At 40.5% G+C, this 17,004-nt stretch overlaps 1 protein-coding gene across 1 annotated transcript in view; it reads left to right on the forward strand.

The window, feature by feature from the left end:
* SCARB2 (scavenger receptor class B member 2) overlaps window positions 1–12,274 on the forward strand; it is a 74,779-nt gene extending 62,505 nt beyond the window's left edge. Inside the window, exons 8-12 of the mRNA XM_027058603.2 lie at window positions 1,875–1,993; window positions 3,278–3,351; window positions 4,406–4,457; window positions 7,854–8,012; window positions 9,514–12,274. Coding sequence (XP_026914404.1) covers window positions 1,875–1,993; window positions 3,278–3,351; window positions 4,406–4,457; window positions 7,854–8,012; window positions 9,514–9,552 — 443 coding nt within the window. The 3' untranslated portion in view covers window positions 9,553–12,274. The remainder of the gene's footprint in view (window positions 1–1,874; window positions 1,994–3,277; window positions 3,352–4,405; window positions 4,458–7,853; window positions 8,013–9,513) is intronic.
* Window positions 12,275–17,004: the final 4,730 nt, after the last annotated feature.

A 17,004-nucleotide genomic window follows, 5' to 3' on the forward strand; every position in this document is an offset into this window, starting at 1 on the left:
TTCATTTGTTTTGATTTTTAGATACTGCAAATCAGTTGAAGTATATGGTATTTGTCTTTCTCTGTCTGACTTATTTCACTTAGCATAATATGCTCTAGGTCCATCCATGTTGTCACAAATGGCAAGATGTCATTCTTTTTATGCCTTAGTAATATTCCATTATATATAGATAACACGTCTTCTTTACCTATTGCTCTACTGATGGATGCTTAGGTTGCTTCCATACTTTGGCTGTTGTAAGTGATGCTTCAGTGATCATAGGATTGCATTTATTTTTTAACATTAGTACTTTCATTTTCTTTGGGTAAATGAAACAGTTGTGAAGTGATATCTCCTTGGGGTTTTGGTTTGCATTTCTCGGATGATTAGTGATGTTGAGCATCTTTTCATGTGTCTGTTGTCTATCTAGATGTCTTCTTTGGAGAGATGTCTATTTAGGTCCTCTGCCCATATTTTCAACAGGTTATTTGGTTTTTTGGTGTTGATTTGTATGCGTTCTTTATGTATGTTGGATACTAACCGGATATATTCTTTGCAAATACCTTGTCAGTAGGTTTCCTCTTTGTTTTGTTGATGGTTTTCTTTGCTGTGCAAAAGGATTTTGTTTTGGTGTAGTCCCCATAGTTTATTTTTGCTTTTGTTTCCCTTGCCAGAGGAGACACATCTATAAATATGCTGTTAAGGCCTATGTCCAAGACATTACTGCCTATGTTTTCTTCTAGTTTTATGGTTTCAGGTCTCATAGTTAGCTCTTTAATCTGTTTTGAGTTTATTTTGGTGTATGGTGTAAGAAAGTGGTCCGGTTTCATTTTTTTACACGTAGCTGTCCAGTTTCCTCAACACGATTTATTAAAGAGATTGCCTTTTCCCCATTGTCTGTTCTTGCCTCCTTTGTCATAGATTAATTGACCATGTAAATGTGGGTTTGTTTCTGGCCTATTCTGTTCTGTTGATCTATGTGTCTGTTTCTGTGCCAGTTCCATACTGTTTTGGTTAATATAGCTTTGTAGTATATCTTGAAATCTGGGGCTGTGATACCTCCAGCTTTGTTTTTCTTTCTCAAGATTGCTAGGGCTACTCAGGGTCTTTTGTAGATTCATACCCATTTTAGGATTATTTGTTCTAGTGCTGTGAAAAATACCATTGGTATTTTGATAGGAGTTGCATTGATTCTATAGATTGCTTTGGGCATTATGGACATTCTCTATTTGATTCTTAAAATGAATAGGAAAAAATAAATAAAAGAAAAAAAATGGAGTCTTCATGTGGTCAGACCTTGATCTAGTCAGAGGCTGGGCAGATAGCATGACCAGGCAAAGTCTTAAAAGTCTGTATCAACATATGCAGGAGAAGAAAGCCTGTCTTAGGTTAACCAAGAAAAACAGAAAAGCAAGCAATAAGTGCTTTCAGATGAGATTTCCTCATTCATTTAGAATTCTGCCTTCATCACCTGACAGCTGGATGTCCCTGGGTCAGTTTTGTAACTTCTCTGAACCTCACCGTCCTCAAATGCAAAATGAAGATAATAGTTTTAACTTAATAGGGCTACTGCAAATGTTAATTAAAAGAGTGTGTATGAAGCCTTTGTATTTAATAGGTTCAGTAAATACTGAAGAATAAATAATTTAGCCATGACTTCAATATATACTGTGGGATAAAATAATGTTAGGGTAAATGAGATGTTAGGAAATGAAGTATAAATCCCAAACTAGGAGGTGTTGAATGGAATTTTAGCCTGCCCCTCTCCCCCACCCACATTTACTTATGTATAGAATTTCCCCCTCCTTAGGAACCAGGTTTGTAGTCAGGAACTTTATATCCATCTTGGACTTTTAAGAACCATGTCATTCGTCTCTGTTTTCCTTAAAATGCAGGTGCACCTATTATTTTATCTTTCCCACACTTCTACCAAGCAGATGAGAGGTTTGTTTCTGCCATAGACGGCATGCATCCCAATAAGGACTATCATGAGACATTTGTGGACATTAATCCTGTGAGTACCCACGTCTTCCTGGTAAAAAGCATGCATTTTGTTCTCTCTACACAGTATTTACCAGTTTAGTCCGGAGCACTGTGAATATTCTGTCTTCCTTTCATATACATATTCAAATGGAGAAAACTCAGCTCAGTGCTTGAGATGCATAGTCTCATGGCCTTACAGGCTGAACTCAGTGGCTCTAATATGCAGAAATATTTGCAAACCTGCTTTAACAAAAACGCAACTGTAAAAATCCCATCACGGGAACAACTGAGATTGGACCCAAGTAGCCTCATCAATGTTCTGTTGCCAGCCTTGGGCCTGAATATACATACATTCTCCTACTACTGAACAGATCAGCAAAGCTGAAGACATTCTTCTGCTTACTGCCAAGGAGTGTTTTGGTTGAAATTTAAATATATGTATTAGCTTCACTGACTTTTGGCAGGCCTCTTTCTACAGGCACTTTTGAGAGTTTATTGCATGATATTATTAATTTAAAAGGCATTAGATATACATATGCTTTAATCCTGTTTTCAAAGAGGAGAAAAACTAAAACCATGAGAAAGCCTCTCACGGTAGGAACTGAATGAAAGGCCAGATACCTTCCTTCTTGAGATTTTGAACACATGGAACAGTAAAGAAGAAGCAAGAATAGTCGTTGACATGACAGTGTATGGGCATTTCACTCTTCTGTGTGAGAAATCAGTGGTCTTATCTTTTTGTGACTAAGATCAGGTATTCCCCTCCCCCCCCCTTTTCTCTCTTAACTTCAGTCGGTTCCTTCTCCCCAGCTGCACTGTGGGCAGGTGCTTGTCCCCAAGGGCTGGACGCAGTCCCGTAACCTCAATGCAGAGGCAAAACTGTGGGGGGACGGCTGCTGGCGCCACTTGCCCAGCTTTGATGGGGGCTGTCCTGACCACACCAGGGACCACTCTCTGGCTCACACCTTCCTCCTGCCAGGGTCACCTAGGGTTTTGCTATCCAAAGTGGCAGCATCCTGGGTGCTTGCTAGAAAGACCAATCTCAGGCCTCACTCCAGACCTACTGAATCAGAATCTGTATGTTCACAAGGTCCCCAAGAACTCACATGCAGATTGAACTTTCAGAAACATTGGTCTACCAGGCACCTAACCCCGTCCGCAGCTCTCATTCTGTTCCGGGGTCTGTTTTCCCTTGTCTCAAACATGGCAGTGGTCCCCCTGGTTATCAGCACCACACAGAAATGGTGCTCTACTGAGAAAAACTATGTGTTTTTAATAAGTCCTAATGTTTTCTTTCCATGTCTCTGATTTGCAGTTGACTGGAATTATTCTAAGAGCTGCCAAGAGGATCCAAATCAATGTTTATGTGAGAAAGTTTGACGACTTTGTGTAAGTTTCACTTCTTTCTGCAGAGGCAAAGGATAGTTGTGCTGTACTGACTTTCAGATGGGGTTGATCCAGGAGACAGCCCACTTTCTAAGTCTGCTCACTCCTGCCCTTCAGGGATGAGGCATAATCAGCATTTGTGTGTGGGGGGGGGAGGGGGGTTGAGAGAGAGTGTCAGCGGGGGAGGGGCAGAGAGAGGGGGCCAGAGGGTCTGAAGCAGGCTCTGTGCTGACAGCAGGGCGCTTGAGCTCCGTGTGGAGCTCGAACTCAACAGACCCCGTGAAATCATGACCTGAGCTGAAGTCGGATGCTCAACCGACTGAGCCATCCAGGCGCCCCTATAATGTGCATTACGTTATTATTAACCATAGTTGCCATGCTGTACATTAGATCCCTGTGACTTACTTATTGTGTAACTGGAAGTTTGTACCTTTTGACTCCATCCATTTTGCCAACCCCCCAACTCCCAACTCTGGCAACCACCAGTCTGTTCTCTATGCATGTAAGCTTGGTTTTTTGTTTATTTGTTTTAGATTCCACACAAAAGGGAGAATAAATAGTATTTGACTTTCTCTGATTCGTTTCACTTAGTGTAGTGCCCTGAGGGTCCATTCATGTTGTCACAAATGGCAAGATTGCATCCTTTTCTATGGCTGAATAGTATTCCAGTGTGAACATATACCATGTTTTCTTTATTTAATCATCCATCGATGGACACTTTGGTTGCTTCCTTATCTTTGCTACTGGAAAAAAATACTACAGTGAATATAGGGGTGCATATGTCTTTTCGAGTTAGGGATTCATTTTCTTTGGCTAAATACCCAGAAGTGGAATTGCTGGATCGTATTGTAATTCTGTTTTTAATTTTTTGAGGAATCTCTCTACTGTTTGCCCTAGCAGCTGCACCAGTTTACATTCTATCAGCAGGGCACATGGATTCCTTTTCATCCGCATCCCCACCAACATTACTACCCTTTGCCTTTTGATAATAGCCATTGGAACAGGTATGAGGTGATATCTCACTGTGGTTTTGATTTGTCACCTTTTTTCTTTGTAGTGAAACGGGAAGCATTAGAACCATGGTTTTCCCAGTGATGTATATCAACGAGGTAAGTCCTGGGAGGGAGCCATGGGTATGATTTACTTGTGGAAGCTTGGAAAACTTCCATTCAGATGTCGACTCTTATAGCTATGTAATTTGAGATGTAAGAAAGGGGGAAAGGTGATTTTTAAGAACCTGTTTGCCCTCAGAAAATTTCTCTTTATATGTTCACATGAAGTTTGAGATTTAAAAATGACAGAACGAAAATTTCCCTTCTCAAGAATATTATCGGGCAAAACTCTCTTCTGGGAAGCTGGTTATGTAAGAAACAAAAGGCAAAGGTAAATGAAGCAATGTCAGACACTGCTGAAGCAGAAAAAATAGCCAACACTCAGATTTCCAGTTAAACCTTTCTTTGCATCTTCTCCATCTTTGAACCCCTGCCAGTTTGTAAAATGTAATCAGTTTACCATTCATTAGTAAAGGAGGAGGAAAAGAGTAAAATTAAAATGATTGGCAACATTACATGAAGGTTTTGTGTAAGGTGATTAAAGAAATGATTGAATAAAACATGATACATTCTCATTAATTTCAGTGATATATGGTTGCCTTATATTTTATAACATAGAGGTTTTTTTTGTTTTACTTTCTGGTGACCAAACATATCATGAGTTATAGGACACAGATCCTATCTTAAATTTATTATTATTTTTTTTTTTTAGTGTCTATTTTTGAGACAGAGAGAGACAGAGCGTAAGTGGGGGAGGGGCAGAGAGAGAGGGAGACACAGAATCGGAAGCAGGCTCCAGGCTCTGAGCTGTCAGCACAGAGCCTGATGCGGGGCTTGAACTCATGAACCTCGAGATTATGACCTGAGTGGAAGTCAGCTGCTTAACCGACTGAGCCACCCAGGCGCCCCAACACAGATCCCGTCTTAGTTCAAACAAAGAGAGTTTCCCTGAAGAAATATTTCTTTCACACTGTACCCACAGAATTTTTATCAGTAAACATTAAGTATAAATTGAAGTTTTGTAAATAAAAACATATTCAGAAAACTCAGAAAACACCTATTTAAGATACCTGTGATAAATTCTTTTCTGAATCACATACATTTATTGCAGTAAATCTCCTCAGTTTCCCTCTCTCTTCCACCCAGGTTTGAGAGGTTACATGCAGGGGTTTTCTCTCTCCAATAAATTCTTGGTTGGCTTACGTCTGTTGTGAACAGCAGCATCTTTTAAGTTTTTATTATTTTTCTCTGTTCCCTAAAAAATCTTGTTCTGTATAGGAAATTTGGTAACAGAGATTGGCAAGGAAAAGGAAAATTAAAGAAACTTTCACAAAACCTGAGTCAGAATGACACTGTTTCTGCTTTATTGTACTCAACAGTGTATTGCAAAATTGTCTCTGATAAGAACTTTGTAAAAAATAATTTAATGTTTTCTACTTTGTAAAACTAACATGTGCTCTTTACAGAGCTCTTGGAAAACTAAAAATGTATATTTTAAAAGTGAATCACCATACAAATATTGAATCATTCTGTTGTACACCCAAAACTAATATATTGTTATATGTCAATTTTACTTGTTTAAAATTTTTTTAAATATTTACAACTGAATCACTGATAAACTGTCCCTCAGAGACAAGTACAGTTTACATCTGCTTATATTGCCTCTTAGTATTTTTCTAGTTTTGATATTAAATACTTGAGACCATACTGCAGATACAGTTTTATAACCTATTTTTTTTTCATTTGGCATTACTTTGATAGCTACATTTATAAATTTTTGAAGGGTTTGTGATTACAATTCTAAGACAAGGCTTTTATTGTTTCACAGGAAAAATTTAGGCAATATTTACCAACTTATAGAATCTATCTGAAATTGCTCCAGGGTCATCACTCTTATTGTTTGTGGAGAGGTCTGTCGAGACCTCTGGTCTTGATTACTAGAGATTTAACCAAGACACTAATTATACTTTCCACATACCATTGTTGGAATGTTTCATTCATTCAATCAACCGACATGAAAGCAGGGCTTTTTGTTTTTAATTTATTTTCAATATTTTATTATTTATTTTTGAGAGAGAGAGACAGAACATGAGCAGGGGAGAGGCAGAGAGGGAGACCCAGAATCTGAAGCATCTCCAGACTCCAGGCTGTCAGCACGGTGCCCGATGCAGGGCTCAAACTCACGAACCCCAAGATCATGAACTGAGCTGAAGTCGGATGCTTAACTGACTGAACTACCCAGGCACCCCAATGGGCTTTTTGAAAATAAGGAAGGACCCTGTACTGCCAGCTTATGTTCATAGTTGTGGCATATTTGAAATCCCCCCCGCCCCGCCCCCAACTCAACCTTTGCTTTGCTTAGCTCTTTTGTTAAAGACCATATTGAATCCAGGGAATTATGGAGTAAAACTTTGTACTTTTGATGCCTCCTAGAAAGAACTTGACTTTATCCCAGAAAAAGAAAACATTATACTTTGAAGTGACATTGGAGCCTACTCTCCCACCTTCTTTTTCCAGAGAAGGAGAATCTGACTCTGATGGGTCTTGGCCAGTTATTGGAAGTACCAACTCTAGAAGCCCATCCTCTGCCTCAGTTCAGTGCGGTTTCAGCCTAAATGACGCCCAAAGTCCCATGTGTTGCCATAATTTTTATGAAATTAAGCTCTCCAGACACCCCACCCATGACAATTTAAGGAGATAATATCTTTGTTCTGCATCCATCAAGTGTTATTCTAGAATATTTTCTTGGTTATCAACACCCTCTGGAACTCTGGTGAGCCTCAAGACATCCCTGAACACTTTCTATCGAGACCTCTGGTCTTGATTACTAGAGATTTAACCAAGACACTAATTATACTTTCCACATACCATTGTTGGAATGTTTCATTCTTTCAATCCACTGACATTAATTCAGTACCCACTACGTGCAGAGTGCTTTCCTAATATTGAGGTGACCAAGATGTAAACCTTGCCTTTGGGAACCTCACAGTCACAAGGAGACCAAACAGACGGTTATAAGGCAGAGTGCGCAGCGATGGGGGATTTTAGGGAGTGATATGGAAGTGCAGTAAAAGGACCTTTGACTAGGCCGGAGGTAGCCAGAGAAAACTTCTGGATGGAAGTGCTGCTGAGTTGGATTTTAAAGGACGAGTTAGAGCTGTCTGATACAAAAGATGGTATTATCTCATTATTTCTGAATACTTTTTTCCCTACTATTTCCAACCTAGTTTGAAAGTAAGACATGTCTTCAGGAAAAAAAAAAAAAAAAAAGGAAGATGTAATGAATAAATGCCCCCTCTGCTTATCTAATTTATAAACGGATTTTCAGTATTTCTGGTTAGCGACAGAGAAACTTCCCCAAATCGTGTTTAATGATTTAGAAGGAAGATACAGCAAAAGCTTTACACCCTGGATATTTAGTAGTCAAAGGGATACTATTTTCTTGCCTTCCAGAGTGTTCTCATTGATAAAGAGACTGCGAGTCGACTGAAGTCTGTGATAAACACTACTCTGATCATCACCAACATACCCTACATTATCATGGCGCTGGGTGTTTTGTTTGGTTTGATCTTCACCTGGCTTGCATGCAGAGGACAGGGATCCATGGATGAGGTGAGCAGTGGTTGGAGGAACTTCTCTATTACTGGGTAACCTTACCGGAGGAAGCTAACGGTGCTTCACTGAGGGGCTGTCAACTGGCTGGCTCATTAGGGTGGATTCTGAGGTTTTATGCTGGGCACAGTGATTTCATGGTTATATTACTACTAAACCAAATGAGAGGCAAGGGCAGTGTGTCAGAGGAGGAGGAGTAATGGAATGGTACTGTCCAGTATTTGGGGCTCTCTTGGCGGGCATGAAATCACTGTGAGTAAGCTTAATGTTTCTGAAAATAACCTGAAAGGAGAGGAGTATTTAGCAGCTAAACATCTGGGCTTTGGTGTGTCAGACTGCCTATATTCAAATCCCAGTTCTGCCACTTCATAGCTGTGTGACCCTAGAAACTGCGCCTCAGTTCTGCATCTGTAAAGTGAGATAAGAGAGCCTCCCTTAGTGGTTTTTCATGAGGATTAGAGGAGACAGTAGACAGAAAGCATTTGGCCCAGTGTTAGCATTTACAGTAAGAACTCAATAAACATTAATTATGTGATGCAACAATCCCAAGATTGTAGAGCAAGGCAACCAGAGACCTGCTTGGAAAGAATCCGTAATATATCAGAAGATACCTGTCACTGAGTCATCACTGCATAAGAAACGATTGGCCCAGGGGAGTAGTAACTTTCCTGGAGAGAAGGGAACATCATCAAATGGATGGGATAAGCAGAGTTACGCTGGCCTCCCTAAGTGACCAGCAGGCCAACCCAGCTCAGCCTTCAGTGAGTCTTTTCTGTGAGAGCCTTTCTTAAATTCTCAGCAGCTTCCGTTTTTGCAACAAAGGCTTTCTCCCCCCCCCCCCCCTCCTAGCTGCTTCAAATACGTGTCTGAAGCAAACGTGAAGTAGGAAATGAAATAGGTTGAAACCATCTGAGTCATATTACCTCAGATTTCCCTAGGTTCTACATTCTTCCATTATTTCTCTTAACCTGTGCCCATCAGGTTAGCAGGAATTAGGTGTGAGGCATTTATTCTGTCATTTCTAGCTATGGATCTCACTTCCAGTCTGACTTTATACAGTCACTGAGATTTTCATAAGCACAGGTGAAAGCCTGTGTAAATGTTATTACTGCTCCTACAATGAACCATTTTCGTGTATTCAGCAAGCGGGCAATGACTGAGCACCCGTTACTCTGAGACGTTGTTCTCTGGTAGGTTTCAAATCAGGAAGGAGCAAATTCAGTGTAGTCTGATGAGAGTTATAGTCCGGGTCAATACAGGGAAGGGTACTGCTCTGGTATCGGGGGTGCAGGTGGTCAGAGCAGGCTTCTTCAAGGTCAGGGCTGAATGGGAAAGAAGAGGCAAGCCAAGAGAGAAGGAAGCAGAGTGTGACGACTGCCCTGCTGTCAGTCTCTCCTCCGTCCATCTTCCTCCACCACCCTGTCCCCCAACTTTTCACTTCCTGGGAGAAGTTTCTGATGTGAATACCTGACTTCGCTGTCCCCTCTCTTCTGAATCTCAGGGAACCGCAGATGAAAGAGCACCCCTCATACGAACCTAACTGTGGCCCGAGTTTGGGGAAGGAACCGTGTGAGCTGTCCGAACCTGGACCACAACGTGAGGAAACTATCCACGTCTTCATGGGCATGGTGCCTGCTGCAGAGAGGAGGGAGGAGACCCCGTGCTGGCAAGCGACGAGAGCATTCCGGCAGGAGGTTAAAGAACAGACTGACATGGTTGGCCATTAGGCTTTATAAAATTGTTTTGTTTTTCATGTGTCTAGCAAGTATTTAATAAACTCTTGTATAGTAATTTTTGTTGTTGTTGGGTGCTGGTAGCTCCAGAATTCTGTGACCACCGTTGTGGTTAAAATATGTCTGCATCACTTGTTAACGTTCCTTGGTCTAACCTTAGTAAGTATGCTTCATTTACCAAACTTTGTGCTCAAAATATATAAATACTATTTTACGTTGTATTCCTCCATTCATTTCACCCCCAAAACAGAAGTAAATACGAGTTCGGAACCCAGGGTAAAATAGGCTCATTCAGTACATCACTAAAATGCATCTAGTTTCCTCTTTTTAAAAAGTTACATAATTATATTTCATATGCTAACCTTCAGTTCATAATTCCTCCAAGAAAGTAATTCAGTCTTTTGACTTTCAAACTGTCTGGGAACCAAGCAGGGAAGGGGTTGGGTGGGGTGAGGTAGGCAGTGGGGCAATAACCCTCAAGTTGATTGATAGTGATAAGCACCTGCGGATTTTTTACTTGTACTTTTGTGAATCGAGAGAATGCACAAATAATGTTGGTGAGGACAAGTACAGATATTTCATATGGAGTAGAAGGAAATGCTAGTTATGACATTTGTGGGTAGTTTGTTGTTTTTTTTAGTCAGAATGATCTTGATGTGGAAAGGTGCTTCTGGGAGGTATCATCAGTAACTGATTTTTTCCTCCAGTCATCCTTGCCAAATATGATACTGTATTAATTACAATACTATTGAGTAACTTTGCAAAATTATTTATGAATATGGGAAACCCATTCATCCACAGCCTGAGTTACACATACATTTTGGGAAGTCTGACTGCACTAACAAAACGTTTCTTCTGGGGAAGTTTTCTTGGGAACTTTGAAATTGTTTTTGTAAGTTGTTTGTCTTTCCTCACATTTGGTCCCTTCCAGTGTTCTGTGGGTCACTGTCACTCACTGAATAGAGAAAAATGTGCCCTACACTTCCTGTGACAATCATTTTACTGACAGAATGAATGATGGTGTTTTAAAATATTGTACAGAAAATGCTTTAAAGAAAGGTCCCTTGGGATCCAGAAGCAGCGTCTTCTCAGAAGACCTTTTGACTTTCAATGCAACCTAAGTCAGTCAGAGGATAGGAACCGTCGTATGTCACAAAATCCAAGCCCGTTTAAGAGCATTTTCTTTGAGTAGTGAAGTTCAGTATTCATTTTTGATTAAGAAACCTACTAGTTATCCAGCAAAATGCACATAGAATTTCTTAACAACTGAATCATCTTACAGGATTTTCTGTATAAAACTGGATTTCAATGTAAGCAAATGAAGAAAAAAGCCATGGGTTTCACAAATACAGCTTCTGATCCCTGTGTGGAGGTAATAAATCCCATTACTTGCCCCAATTTCCTTCTGTCTACACTAAAGCAACATGTGACATATTCCCTTCTTGAAGGGGCAGTTCATTAAACCTTCAGCTTCTCTATAAATTAAGAAATATTTTGTAAATATTCTAAATCACCAAAATGTAAAAAACTAAATTGAAAATATTGTCAGTAATACCAAATACCTAGATTTTTTAAATTTATCAACATTTAACTATGTAATTGGCACACCTTATTCTTTTATGCACCTACTTATCCACATATAAGCCAGTGTGTATTTATTGGTTCATCTTGTTATCAGGATATAGTCACTTGTGAGGAGGAAATTTTTCAACACTAGGAATGGTAACAGTTGATATACACTTTAAACTAAATCCCACACATGTGGGGAGATCAAACACATATTACTTCCATACGATTCTAATAGTTATTTGGCTTAAAATCACATTTGATATTATCTTTCTGAAAAATCTGTGACAAACCCAGAAACTGCAGTCAAGATTATAGATTGATTAAGAACTTATGTGCCTATTTGGTCTTAGGTTGAAAATAACAAACTATTACTCATGCTTATTCTCTTGGAGCCATTATCCTGGAAAGGCCTCCAAAGTCTTTGTGATTGTCATAATCCCAGAATGTGTGTGTCCTGTACTATGATACTCACTAGGGAGAAACCAGAGAGAGGTTACCTCACTTCTCTTAGGGAAAATTGGGAATTGAACACAGGACAAGAAATGGGCTTTGCCACTTTTAGCTCAAGGCTTTTCCTACTGGACTTTATTTCCTCATGTTCTAGAACGATCACTGGTCAAGTGGAGCAAGTACTATATGACTAACCCCTATTGGGGTTTTTACCTAAGGGAGGCTAGTTGTTTTTTTTTGTTTGTTTGTTTGTTTTTTTAATTTAAATTGCTTGAGATAGGAGTTCTACAAAAGGTGACCTTCACACTTGGCCCTCTGGGCATTATTACTAGAATTAATTGCTTGTGGCTATTAAACAGAATACTGACCAGAATGCTCTTCATGTAGCTTAAATAGGTGGTTCATTTCATGTGATTCTTGACATGTTTATTTCTACCCTTAATGCAATGAAGTATTTCACTAATAAAACTGTTTATATGAAATTGCACTAGAAATTGTTATGTCATCAGATGACCAGTTGTCTCTGGAGTTTCATTTGTTGTTTTTTTTTTGTTGTTGTTGTTGTTGTTTTTAATTTTAGAGATCGCGGTCAGAGGGAGAGAGAGAATCCCAAGCAGGCTCCACTCTTAGCGTGGAGCCTGATTCAGGGCTCCATCCCATGACCTTGGGATTGTGACCTGAGTCAGAATCAAGAGTCAGACACTCAGTTGACTGAGCCACTCATGTGCCCCTGGAGTTTCATTTGAAAGATGCTTTTTTCCCTCTTGACAAATGCAGGCCTGAGTGTCACCTCTTGGGCCACTCCGTCCATTCCGTTGTGGTGGACGGTTCTAGGCAGCCTGACAAGTCGCACTTGAAGGGAGTCCCACAATGTGCTCCTCTGCCCCAGGGCTTTCTCCACAGTCCTGGAAGCCCCTCAGGAGCACTGGGGGGTTAATAGGCCCAGGTATTGATACTCAACTAAAGGTAGGAGTCAGCTGATAAATGCTCCAGTCCTCAGAGGGACAGTTCTCAGACTCATTCTAGGTAGTTCCTCAACTAGGATTGCCCACAGTAGGAACTCCTTCTCATTATTGTTTCTTCCTTCCCTGTGTCACTCCTCCCATCCCCTCACTGATGCTTTTTCCCAAGTAACCCACCTGTGCTAACATTCTTCTTATTCAGGCCCGCTTCCAGGTAAACACAAACTAAAGGCATACAAGTCCACCCAGAAGGGCCCAGAAGGGTCAGAGAGCTATGGGAGGGGTCCTGGACCTTTGTTTCTATAGACATTTGTCCTAAAATGATTAGCCCCCAAATTTAGACTACCTTTAAAACCTTTCCCATCCCAGTAATATTGCGTCTTATTTCTGAAGTAGAGCAAATCCATTTCAGCCATCACATATCTAGCTCAGTGTTACAAATGTCATTATGTATTGAGGACACTTGAGCACTAGCATATATGCTTTCAAGGAATCCCAAATCTAAAACAGTATGGAGTTTCCTCAAAAAATTAAAAATAGAACTACCCTACCACCCAGCAATTGCACTACTAGGTATTTATCAAAAGGATACAGGAGTGCTGATTTTAAGGGGCAAATGCACCCCAATGTTTATAGCAGTGCTATCAACAATAGCCAAATTATGGAAAGATCCCAAATGTCCGTCAACTGATGAATGGATAAAGAAGATGTGGTATATATATGCAATGGAGTGTTACTTGGCAATCAAAAAGAATGAAATCTTGCCATTTGCAACAACGTGGATGGGATTAGAGTGTGTTATGTTAAGCAAAATAAGTCAGAGAAAGATAAATATATGATTTCACTCATATGTGGAATTTAAGAAACAATGAACATAAGGAAAGGGAAGCAAAAATAAGATAAAAACAGAGATGGAGACAAACCATGTCTCTCAAATACAGAGAACAAACTGAGGGTTGCTCGAGGGGAGATGGGTGGAGGGATGGGCTAAATGGGTGATGGGCATTAAGGAGGACACTTGTTTGGATGAGCACTGGGTGTTATATGTAAGTGATGAATCACTAAATTCTATTCCTGAAAACATTATTACACTACATGTTAATTAACTTGGATTTAAGTTTTTTTTAAAAAAAGGAATCCCAAATCTGATTTTTGCTGGCTTATGTCATAAGGGGAGTCCTGTGTATCTATTTCTGCTTGCTCAAAGGTATATAGAGACAGCTGGAACTCTGCAACATACCAAGCCTAATTATTTCAAATCAAGGAGTGAGACAGATTCAGAAAATATATTTAAAAGAATACTAATAAGTGTGACATGTGTTACCAGGTATTAAAACATATACACACCCATGAACAATAATTAATAACGTGTGGTAGAGAACACAAGAAACATGGATACACATTTATCACAAGATGAAGGCCCCATTTCCAATAATAACTATAGTCTTTCATTTATTCAACTAATATATTTATTTTTTAACCTTTATGGAGGTATAATTTTCACGCCATAAAATTTTAAATGTAAAACACAATGATTTTTAGTAAATTTACTGAGTCATGTAGTTTTAGAACATGACTACCTCACTAAAATCCCTCTGTTCCCACCTGCAGCCCTAAGCAACTGCTAACCTACATTCTGTCTCTATAGATCTGCCTTTTCTGGGCTTCTCATACAAGTTAAAGTGGGGTGCCTGGGTGGCTCAATCAGTTAAATGTCTGACTCTAATCAAGAGTCAGCTCGAGTCATGATGACTGAGCCCCAAGTTGAGCTCTGTGCTGGGATTTTGTGGAGCCTGCTTGGGATTTTCTCTCTCTCTCTCTCTCTACCCCTCCCCCACTCACGCACGTGTGCACTCTCTCTCAAAATAAATAACTATTTGGAAAAAAAAAAATCATTCAGTGTGTGTGGTCTTTAGGGCCTGGCTTCTTTATACATTATACTTTAAAATAATGCATTCAGGGCACCTAGGTGGCTCAGTTGGTTGTATCCAACTCTTGATTTCGGCTCAGGTCATGATCCCAGGATCGTGGGATTGGTCCTGCTTTGCTCAGCAGAAAGCCTGCTTGAAATTCTCTCTCTCTCTCTCTCTCTCTCTCTCTCTCTTTCTCTCTCTCTGCCCCTCTCTGCCATTCATGCTCTCTCTCTAAACTAGAATAGAATAGAAAATAAAATGAAAAAAAATAAATAAAATAAAATAAAATAAAATAATAAAATAAATGTATTCAACCAACTTTATTGGGCAGCCACTTTATGCCGGGCACTATAAACTAGGCTATTGGTAATCACAAAGAGACATCTGGATCTTAGGGTCTAGTTGGCGGGGGGAGGGAAGCAACCAAATAATTATAAATGTAAAATTTCAACTAAGTTTCATGATGCTCTGGGAACACGGCTTAGTCGCAGGAAGGTTTCCCTAAGGAAGTAACATCTGACTGAGACTGATGAATAGGTGTTAATTAGGCAAAGGAAGCATTTCGGCGTTTCAGATAGAAGAAGGAGGTCATGCCCAGCAGCAGGAAGGAACATGTTTACAAATGACTAAGAAGATGTCTGCTTGGAGCTCAGAGAAGGAAGAACAGTAGGAGATAAGGTTGGAGAGAAAGGCAGGGGCCAGATCAACTTGGATCTTACTAAGCCATGTAAAAAATTTTGGTTTATTTTAAGACCCACAGGAAGCCACTGAAGTATTGTAAATTGGATTGAGGGGGTGGGGGAGACATGGGAGACATGGCAGTTTTGTTTAGAAAGACCTATTCTAGCTGCAGGGTGAATAAACTGGAAGAGTCTATGTGGATGCAGGGAGGTCAGTTAGGCAGTTGCTGTATCAGGTGGGTCCCTTTGGGGTCTCCATTGGTATGCAGGATGGATATTGTCTGGGTGTTGTGCACCAGCCTCCAGGGTGAATTCCACAAAGCTGCATAGCAGGGGCTAAATAATGGGCCTTATTGGGGAAAATAAAAATGTATATGGCCAGGACAGCAAGAAAAAAGGCAAAGCCCCTCAATCCTCCTGTCATCCCACGGAGAGGCAAGCCAAGGGCCAGAGTACTGTTTGGTCTCAGTACGGAGCACATATCTGCCTTCTAGTCCCTCTTTTTATGGGGCAAGCGTGAAGAGGCAGTCTTGTCAATGGAGGAATGTACAAGCCACTGAGCAACAGACAATTTGGATTTGGGGTGAATGCTTTGTAGAAATTGTCTGGGAATGTCAGCTGCCCATGTAATGCCACCATCTCCACTGCTAGGGTAAAGAAGACACTGTTTCCATGGGACTCGAGTTTGGGAGCAGTCCCTTTCCCCAGGAGAAGGGGGAAGTCGTAGCCACGCCAGCCTGTTCACCAGGCAACCCAGAATAAGGTCATAGTATAATAGCCCTGCTCGCTGTACTGCAGGGGCCACTGCAGTGTCTAGGTAGGGGTTGGCAAACCTTTTCTGTAAAGGGCCAGATGAAAAATAGTTTTGGCTTTGCAAGCCTCTCTTGTCCCAACCACTCAATTCTGCTCTTGTATCATAAAAGCAGTCATAGACAACATGTAAACAAATGGACGTGTCTGTGTTCCAGTAAAACTCTATTTATGGGGCGACTTGGGTGGCTCAGTTGGTTTAGTGTCCAACTCTTGATTTTGGCTCAGGTCATGATTCCAGGGTCATGAGATCGAGTCCTGTGTCAGAGTCCATGCTGAGCATGAAGCCTGCTTGGGATTATCCCCCTCTCTCTTTCTCTGCCCCCGGTCAATCTCCCCCCTTTGTGTGCTCTCTCTCTAAAAAACAACACCCCCCTCCAAAACTGTATTTACACAAAAAGTTGACAGTGCACAATTTGGCCATCATTTGCTAATCCCTGGCCTAGGCAAAAGATCATGGTAATTTGAATCAGGGAGATGGCAGCGGAGACAAAGTATTTCAGAAATGTTTAAAGATAAAATATGTAGGACTTGGAGAATATGGGAAAGGCAAGGAACAGGGACATGTCAAGGAACTCATTCATCCATTCTACAGTATTGACTAAGGTCTGTGGGGATGGGGGGAGGCATTCTGCTAGCAGTAGGGATACAACCAGTAAAAAAAAAAAAAAAAAAGTTCCCTGCCCTCATTTAGCTTATATTAAATAGGGGAATCAATAAATAGGTGGTGGTAATTACTAAGAATATTTAAGTAGCCATAGTGACAGGAGTTGAATGTGCTAGTTTAGAAAGGGTGGTCAGGGAAGGCTTCTTATGGAAGAAATACTCACCCATTGTTTTCCATCCTTGATCCTTCTCCCCTTCCATCCGTTATT

The sequence above is a fragment of the Acinonyx jubatus genome, chromosome B1 (genome assembly GCF_027475565.1).
Source record: "Acinonyx jubatus isolate Ajub_Pintada_27869175 chromosome B1, VMU_Ajub_asm_v1.0, whole genome shotgun sequence".
NCBI classification, from domain to species: domain Eukaryota; kingdom Metazoa; phylum Chordata; class Mammalia; order Carnivora; family Felidae; genus Acinonyx; species Acinonyx jubatus.